The sequence below is a fragment of the Vipera ursinii genome (genome assembly GCF_947247035.1).
Source record: "Vipera ursinii genome assembly, chromosome: 13".
Taxonomy (NCBI): domain Eukaryota; kingdom Metazoa; phylum Chordata; class Lepidosauria; order Squamata; family Viperidae; genus Vipera; species Vipera ursinii.
In genome coordinates, this window is record NC_139526.1 from 16,269,391 (window position 1) to 16,278,796 (window position 9,406).

At 46.3% G+C, this 9,406-nt stretch overlaps 1 protein-coding gene across 1 annotated transcript in view; it reads left to right on the forward strand.

Annotated features, from left to right (window-relative positions):
- The first annotated feature begins 2,128 nt into the window (after window positions 1-2,128).
- MAP2K3 (mitogen-activated protein kinase kinase 3) overlaps window positions 2,129-9,406 on the forward strand; it is a 30,954-nt gene continuing 23,676 nt past the window's right edge. The window contains 1 exon segment of the mRNA XM_083372898.1: window positions 2,129-2,307. Within this exon segment, the coding sequence (XP_083229024.1) occupies window positions 2,292-2,307 (16 nt within the window). The 5' untranslated portion in view covers window positions 2,129-2,291.

Genomic DNA, 9,406 nt, shown 5'->3' on the forward strand with positions numbered 1-9,406 from the left:
CTCCTCGATCAGTTTCCAACCGTTGTTTCTCGTCCTTCCCTCTGGTGCTTTGGAGAATAATTTGACCCCCTCTTCTTTGTTGCAGCCCCTCAAATATTGGAACGCTGCTATCATGTCTCCCCTATTTCTTCTTTTCTTTAGACTAGCCAAACCCAAGTCGCGCAGCCGTTCTTCCTATGTTTTAGCCTCCAGGCCTTTGATCATCTTAGTTGCTCTTCTCTGAATTTTGTGTGTGTGTGTACCTCTGTGTGTGTGTTCTCGACTTACGACCACAATTAAGCCCAACATTTACTGTTGCTAAGTGAGTCATTTGTTAAGGGAGCTTTAGTCCCATTTTACGGCCTTTCTTGGCGCATTTGTTAAGTGAATCACTGCAGTTGTTAAGTCAGTCACACCGTTAAGAAGTGAATCTGGCTTCCTCCGTTGACTTTGCATGTCAGAAGGTCGCAAAAGGGGATCGCCTGACACCCCCACACCCCCACACCCACGGACACTGCAACCATCATAAATACGAATCAGTTGCCAAGCGTCTGAATTTTCATCCCGTGAACTCAGGGACAAGACAATGGTCGTAAATGTGAAACAGTGCCCATGGGTGACGTTTCTCAGCGCCCTTGTAACTTTTCAGCGGTCGCTAAGCAGGCACCTGTCCCCATTCAGTCGTGCTAATGGCATTTCACCGGCAACAGCCAGGAAATGGGTTTTCCATGAAGACAAGAGGTTGGTTTTTTTCTTTTCTTTTTCCCTCAACTTGGAAAAAGTTACCCAGTCCAGCACTGGACAAAGAAGTGATCCAGTTTAAAGAGAGGATCAGGGCAGGAAAGGGTTTCAGAGGAAGAAGAGGGATTAGAGACCAGATCAGTGGCAAATTCAGTTTAGGAGTTGCAGGTCGTTTTAATCATCGGTGAACGTTCACAGAACAGTAGCTGGGTGTGGCGAGCTGAGTAATACTCTGAATTCTTTGCCTGTTGTTGAGTTTTGAATTTCACATAGCAACGTGAAACTAAATAGACATTTCTCGTTATTGGAGTGAATGCACGTGCCCTCGGCCTGCCACACCCACCCCTCACAAAATCGACACCACAGCCAGAGAACGTGCTTCTCCGCTGAAAGTCAGCAAGCGGGGAGCCCAGCAAACCACAAACGGGGGGGGGGGCAGCCTGCTGCAGGAACCTAAGCAAAGATGGCTTGATCAACCAGGAACCTTGGCCACTTTTAGGTCATGGGGGAGTCGAAGTCCACATGCTTAAAAGTTGCCAAGGTTGGGAAATACTGCCATGGTTGATAAGAAAGAAAGAAAGAAAGAAAGAAAGAAAGAAAGAAAGAAAGAAAGAAAGAAAGAAAGAAAGAAAGAAAGAAAGAAAGAAAGATCATTTAAAGGGGTGGTAGGACAGAAAGCCCTAACTGAGCCAGAACACAGGCTAGAAAAGGGTGCCAGAGGCACTTTGGCAGGGGGGCAGCGTCAGACTGGAGGAGTCTGATTAACCAGGATTCTTCTCCTGTGCACGATGCAAAATCAGCCAACGATGATGATGCAAAGGGCATCTCGGTCGGTGGGCACTGACCCCGGCTGCCAAAGACCTCAATTGGCAGAAGTGCCCAACTGGAGGACTCTGGTGAAATCAAGATTTCCCCTCCCAATACGCGGTGCCGAGTCAACCAATGGGGGTTTGTTCCCCAGTGCGTGAGGATGCAAGGGTCTCTCAGCCGGAGGCCCCCCCCCCCGGAAACGGGTGCCAAAGGCTCATTGGCAGGGCAGAGGTGCCCAGGGAAACCAGGATTCCTCACCCGGTGGACAATGCAAAGTCAGCCAATGCTGGTTTGGGCCTCAGGCCACGATGATGCCCAGGGCAGCTCAGCTGGGGCCAGGAGCTCGCGCGCCAGCCTGGTTGGCAGCCCGGGGACAGCCCGGGGCTGGGCGCATCCTGCCAGGCATGTCACGGGCGCCCCGCCCTGCAGAGGAACAACAAGCGGCTGGAATTTCCTCTAAGGTCACCTGGGCAAAAGTCTCGGGACCTGGGCAGGAGGCAAGGGAGGCGGGGCCTGGCCGGGACCACGCCCCTTGAGAGAGAGAGAGAGGTGAGCCAATGCGGGGGGGGGAGGGGAAGCTGGGCGGAGCGAAGGCTCTTAGCCGTGCGGGGTTCCTTTCGTGGGCTCAGATCGCGCTGGTGGGTTGCGCGCACCTGTCGCCGGGAGCGCCCGGATATGCCTCGCGGCTGCGCTCCGGAGCGCCTGGACACCTGCGGCCGTCTCACCTGCCTGCCGGGTCGGATCTGAGCCACGACGCAACCATGTCCCTGCCCAAAGGTAAGGGGGCAATGTGAAGGGGCCGAGAGAGAGAGGGAGGGGGGATATAGAGGGAGAGGGAGAGGGAGAGAGAGAGAGAGAGAGAGAGAGAGAGAGAGAGAGAGAGAGAGAGAGAGAGAGTGAATGGCGGGGGATAGATAGATAGATAGATAGATAGATAGATAGATAGATAGATAGATAGATAGATAGATAGATAGATAGATAGATAGATAGATAGATAGGTAGGTAGGTAGATAGGTAGATAGGTAGGTAGGTAGGTAGGTAGGTAGATAGATTAGATAGATAGATAGATAGATAGATAGATAGATAGATAGATAGATAGATAGATAGATAGATAGACAGACAGACAGATAAGATGATAGATAGATGATAGATAGATAGATAGATAGATAGATAGATAGACAGACAGACAGACAGACAGACAGACAGACAGATAGATGATAATAGATGATAGATAGATAGATAGATAGATAGATAGATAGATAGATAGATAGATAGATAGATAGATAGATAGATAGATAGATGATAGATAGATAGATACAGGGCTTTTTTTCTCATAGAATGCTCAGAATGGAGTTCCAGCACCTTTTTTGGATGGAACCTTGTAGGGTAGGCAAGGTGGGTTGTATGACATGTGTGAGTTCTGGCACCTTTTTCTTTTACAAAAAAAGCACTGGATAGATAGATAGATAGATAGATAGATAGATAGATAGATAGATAGATAGATAGATAGATAGATAGATAGAGAGCAAGCATCCCTCTGGACTCTAAACCCATCGCGAGCGAAGACCAAGAACCCAGGAGACCTGGATCCCGTCTCGTTCGGAGGCACCCTGCGGAGCCTGGATTTGCGGGAGGCGTCCGACGGTCGTGTGAAGCGTGCAGCGCAGCCTTGCAAAGGGCGGGCCGGCTTCTTCAGGAGGACTGGGCGCTCGGGCGCGGGGTTGGAAGGAAAGCGCCCCGGCTTGCAAGGCAAAAACGCGGGTCTTGCGGCCCCCCCTTTTTTTTTTTTTTGCAGGGCTGAGGAGGGAAAAGAGAGGGAAGAGACGGGATCCTCGGGGGACGGGGCGTGTGGGGAGGGGGCGCTCCTCGCATGTTGCACGCCGGGCTGGTTGACCCGGAGGCTGAGTTTCTCCCCTGCGAGGTCGGTTCAAGCAGGTTGCCCGGTGCGTGATGCTCGGTGCGTGATGCTCTGACGTCACCGGCGTGGTGTGGCTGGTTTGTGAGTGCTACCTCGGATGACCCGGCTGTTGGTCATTGTTGTTGTTCAATTGTTGGGATTTGGGGCTGTGATTACCCACACGTGGTCGGGGCACTTGAGGAGAATGCAGGTTGCCTGGCGTAATTGGAAAGCCTTCAAATCCTGCAGGATGAAATTCAAATTTTTATTTTTTTTTGGGTAGGGTGTGTGTGGGACGCTAAATTCCATTTCCCTGTAGGATCCCGGGTTGTGTTGTCTACCTGAAGCTTTTTTTCCCCCACTGGGTGGCTGTGGGAGTTCCAGGTGCAACATACCTGGTTGGAAGAAGGCCGCTCCCATCACTGCCCTGATAAATCTAGCCCACATCAGCGGGTGCCATAATAGCCTTTGGCAAGTCAGGAGATAGCAGAAAAGTTGGCTTGGCATCCACTGCAAAGAGTTTGTCTCTTGGAGGGAGAATCCCTGAAATTTTAAAAAGAACTTCTGGAATAGTGGTCCTGGGGATTAGCTGTGATCAAGCCAAGGTCACTTTCTTTCTTTCTTTCTTTCTTTCTTTCTTTCTTTCTTTCTTTCTTTCTTTCTTTCTTTCTTAAAAATATTTTATTGATTTTCTATTATTACAACTCACTAGTGCTTCGTGAAGAAACTGTGGTGTGGGTTGATTGGTTTTGCTTAGTAATACGAGTTAAGTTCTGGCTCTCTGTCCCGTTTTTCCCAGCCGTTGATAAAATGAGTTCCACGTTTGAACATTGTCTGTGTCTTCTTTTGCTTTGATTCTCAACGTGCCTGCCTGAGGAGTTCTGGGAGTTGAAGTCCACAAGTCATCAAAGGGCCAAGTTGGAAGACCCCCAATATAGACTTTAAGAGGAGTGGACTTCAATTCCCAGAATTCCTCAGCCAGCATGCCTGGCTGAGGAATTCTGGGAGTTGAAGTCCACAAGTCATAAAAGGGCTAAGTTGGAAGACCCCTGCCCAATTGGAAGGAGAATTAATTTTGGCTTTAAAGAACTGAGAAATGTATTAGGGTTCAAGCCACTGCCCAGATCCCTCCTCGCAAATTTGTGCACTGATGTCAAAGAGGTGATGGAGAGAGAGATAGTTATTATTTTTTGCATGGTGGCCTTTCTTTTTGGGGATGTATGTTTCTGTTCTTATCACAGGCTATGGAAGTGCATTCCTAAAGCATCTCTGAGTAGGACAGGTTTTACCATGAGTCAGGTGTCAACCGGCAGGGATGGGTGGGGGGGGGTGGTATTCATGCTTTGGTTTGGCATTCTTGCCTGGGTAACTGCTGCAAACAAGGATGAGCAGAGTAAAAATTGTCATGGCTCCAACAGATGAAACTCTTCAAAAGAACTTCGAGGCTTTGTTTACCTTAAAGAACCTTTTATTCAAGTAGCAGAATATCGGCACTTACATAATCGCAGCCCAAAACTGAATTCCCCTCCCCTGGGCATGTAGTATCAAAGCACAATTCCCTCCTGCAATTTGCAGTCATAAATCACATTCCCCAATTAGCTTGAAGCCCGGGCTTCCTCTCCACTTCTCCAGCCGCCAATTCTTTATCAGCTCTGGGCTCAGTAACCTTGATTCTCACGCTGAGTTTAGTGTTGTTATGTCTAGCTGGACTCTCATTCACATCCCCCCCTCCCAGCATCGTCTAACTCTTAAAAGCGAAAGGGAAAAAGATGGCTACATTTCCATCTGTTGTCAATGCAAAAACCTCCGATGTTAGCAGTTTTTCAGTTTGTTTCTCCCCTTTCTTGGAAGTGGGGTGGGGGTACAGGAGTCAGTTACCTCTGAGCCCCTGAAAAATGGTGCAACAGCATGTAGAAGAGGGAAGCGTTGGGCATCTGTGCAAATTTAGTCCAGAAGTGGACAGAATTCAGCTGTGGGGGGTCCTTCATGGTCTCTGAGCTTGGTGGGTTTCTTGCAGACATTTCATTACCGACGTAGGTAACATCATCAGTGCTAGAAGAGAGGGGAGGGCGGTTTGCACAGCGGAGGAGAAGGAAAAGGGAAGAAGGGGGCAAGGAAGACTGTGGGATCCTCAGTGCTCTCTGGACTAGGTTGTTTTCTTGCAGACGTTTCATTACCAAGCTAGGTAACATCATCAGTGCTAGAAGGGAGTGGGGTTTGCTCCTACTTTTTATGTATACAGTAGTAATAGCTTTATATACTAAAGAGTTGAGCTGGACGTATTGATCAGCTTCAGAGCAACCTCAGGGATTTTCAACGTTTTGGATGAAATTGGAGAAAGTGTTTTTTTTTAAAACACAACACAACAAAACAAAACTGGGTGGCGGCAAAATTCTATCGGCGCAGTTCAGATGCAAGACTCAACAAGGAGCTGACATTTATCCTTGTTGTCTTGGGTGACGAATATCAACATGATGTTGTTTTCCAAAAAAAGAAAAAGAAAAAGTCTTGCAGACACAAAATCTGCTCCCCTCTGAAGTTCCTAGATCTCTTTCCTTGGCCAAGATGACAGTCGGGGTCCTTATGAATCTTGCAGCTCCTGAGATTTCTCAGCTGCTGTTTAGGCAATTTCTTAGCGAAGGAGGAAGGATTAGAAAAAAGATGGTAGGAGGAGACAGTTAGAGTAGCAAGAATTGGGAAGAGGCTGGTCACCTCTTTTTCAACCCGTACAATTTATTAAAGGGCAGAAGCCTAAAGCTGATTTTAGGTTACAGAAAGGATCCATGAACAAAAAGAAAGATGGATTTTGTGTGTGTGTGTGTGGGGGGGGAAGATAGATTTTTTTTGTTTCTGAGTGCCTTAACCTCTGTAAAGTAGAGACAGTGAATCTGTAATGTTTTTCGACAGGTGTTGAGCCCAGGCTAGGTTGTTTTTTTTTTTGCTAACGCTCCAGGATGATGGGATTTTAATCTAGCCAATGACAGGAAGGCCGTAGGGGGTTAGACTGAATTTTAGAAAGAGAGGAGGAATTCAGAGAAGCGTCAAATCATTCTGTAGGCCAGGAGGCTAGCTGGCATATTCTGTATTCTGGGAGTCCATCCATCTTAAAACCCTGGTTACTGTAATAATAATAATAATAATAATAATAATAATAATAATAATAATAATAATAATAATAATAATAATAATAATAATAATAATAATAACAACAATAATAAAATAAAAAGTTGGAAGGGACCTTGGAGGTCATCTAGTCCAACCCCCTGCTCAGGCAGGAAACCTTATACCATTTCAGACAAATGGCTGTCCAGTCTCTTCTTAAAAACCTCCAGTGTTGGAGCATTCACCATCTTAAAGCTGGGAGAAAGACAACTGGCCCACATCCTCTCTTGAAATGGGATGTAACAGTTCTCAGGAGTGACAGCGTAGTAATGGATGAGAAGGTTGGTAGCTACTCTAAATAGAAGATCCTGCTTTGTGTTTGTAGCTGCTGGAAACAATCTCTCTCTCACACACACACACCCCCACACACACACACACCAACCCATGCACACTTGAGGGGAATGACCTTTGGGATTAAAGTTGGGAAAATATGTTGTGATTCATTAAGGCCTTCCCATCAAAGGCAGGGGAAGCCTTTCAGGCGCGCTTGGTTAATGACAAGAGAACTCCGAACTGCACATTGTTTGCATAGTTGTGTATAATAGAGTAATTGCTATTTACGTAACTGACTTTGTAATAGGGCAGGCTTCACTTTTCTCTGTCCAGGTTGCTCCAGGCTGCTAAGAAGGACCAGTCTTGGGTCACCTGGGGTTACCTTACCTCAGTTACCAACTTACCTCACTTCCTTTAGGGACCATTCAAAGTTACAACGGTACGGGGGGGAAAAAGTGACTTGGGGCCGTTTTTCACGCTTAGGACCGTTTGCAGCCTCCCCGTGGTCACATGATCAAAATTCAATCACTTGGCAACTGGGTCATCTTTATGACGGTCGCAGCGTCCCGGGGGGGGGGGGAGAGGGCACGTGATCTCCTTTTTACGACCTTCTGACAAGCAAAGTCAATGGGGAAGCCAAATTCACTTAAAAACTGTCTTATTATTATTAATAATAATAAAGTTGGAAGGGACCTTGGAGGTCATCTAGTCCAACCCCCTGCTCATTGCCTTCTAATTTCTGCATGTAATGTTTGTGTGTGTGTGGGGGGGGTTATTAAAATGCAAGCATATTTATGCTAAATAAATCAGAATCAGTCCTAAATATCTTTCCACTTAGGGCAATGGAAGGATGTGTAAATCAACCCTCCCTCCACTTTTTGTGCCTTTCTTACTGGGAAGTCTTCCAGAAGAATTCTCTTTTTCTGCCTAGGTGCGATAACAATCTGGATTAGTTCGTTATGCATTCAGTTAAATACCTGGCTGTTTAATCTCCCAACATCCTTCTCACATGAGCTTGTGGAATAGGCAGGTGAGCAAGTTACAGGTCATGCTTCTTTGCAGGTGACAAATTAACATTTTTTTTTAAAAACACACACAACAGTACACTTTGGCTGTAAAGAGACTTGGATTTTAATCAGATGCCTTGGAGGCAATTTAGTGCGTGCAAAAAAAAAAAAGTCTTCTTGGGCTCCTGGTAAGAAAGGGATAGGTAGTTCTCGACTTGCAAATATTACAGCCCGGAATTATAGCCATAAATCATTGTGGTTGTAAGCTGAGGAGTCGCGTGAGGTGAACTGATCTTTTTTTTGTGTGTGTGGTTGTCTGTTGAGTGAATCGGTTTTCTCCAATGGGTGTATTTTTAAAAAACTGGAAACTGGAAATGGACGTAATCCTCGACTTACAACAGTTCATTTACTGACCCAAGTTTACAACGGTGCCGGGGGGAAAAAATGACCACTTTTCACACGACCGTTGCAGCATCCCCCTTGGTCGACATTCCAATGCTTGACAACTGACTTGCATTGATGATGGTTGCAGGGTGTCCCGGAGTCCCGCGATCCCCTTTGGCGACGTTCTGACGTGCAAAGCCAAGTTCCCTTCACAATCCTCTCACTCATTTAACAACTGCGATGGCGATTCCCTTCGCAAATAAAATGTAATAAATATAAATAATATAAATAAATATAAAAACGTAATAAATAAATAAAATAAATAAGTAATAAATAAACGTGGCAAGGAAAGCCCCCCCCCCCCAGGATGGGGCAAAACTCACTTATAAGAAACGTCTCGCTGGGCCATAGGAAAGGTTGGGTTGTAAAGCGAGGACTACGGTATGCAGGCGGTCGCATTTGTAGCGGAAAGCCTGCGGTTTTGCAGGTCCCGGTTGCAAAGGAAAGGACTCAGAGCAATGAATGGGGGGGGGCCTTATTTTCCAGGAAGGAAGTCTGGTTTTTTGGATGCCCTAAGAGGCCGGAAACCAAAAGACCAGAACAGGCGGAGCTGTGCTGGAAACCGTCGGGGTGAGGACCTTTGCGGAACATAAAGGTAGCCCTGCCCTCTTTTCGTGAGGTTGAGATTTTTTCTAACCGTTCTACTGTCTGGCACGAATTTTCTGGATCTTTTTTCACTTCTGCATTTTTCTGCAGCACAAACCTCTTTGGGCTTCGCATCGTCTTCCCCCCCCACACACACACCCTCTAGTATACTGAAATTTGTTTTTCTTTTAAACCAGAGATGAGGGTTTTTTGTTTTTCTTTTGAGGGGGAGGGGTTGTCTTGGTCTACATTTTTGAGAGCCCCTCACTCTTAGCGGATAGCGTTGCATGCTTATTTGAAGTCTCTCTTTCATTTTTTATTTTTTTTTAAAAAAAGCTGCAATGTTTGGGGTTTTTTTTTAAAAAAAAAACATAACAAAACTCGAAATAAATCTACATGCCTTGGAGAGAGGGAAGGAAGGAAGGAGAGAAATAGGGAGGAAGGAAGAAAAGGAGGGAGGGAAGGAAGGAAGGAAGGAAATAGAGAAGAGAGAATTAGTGAATGAGAA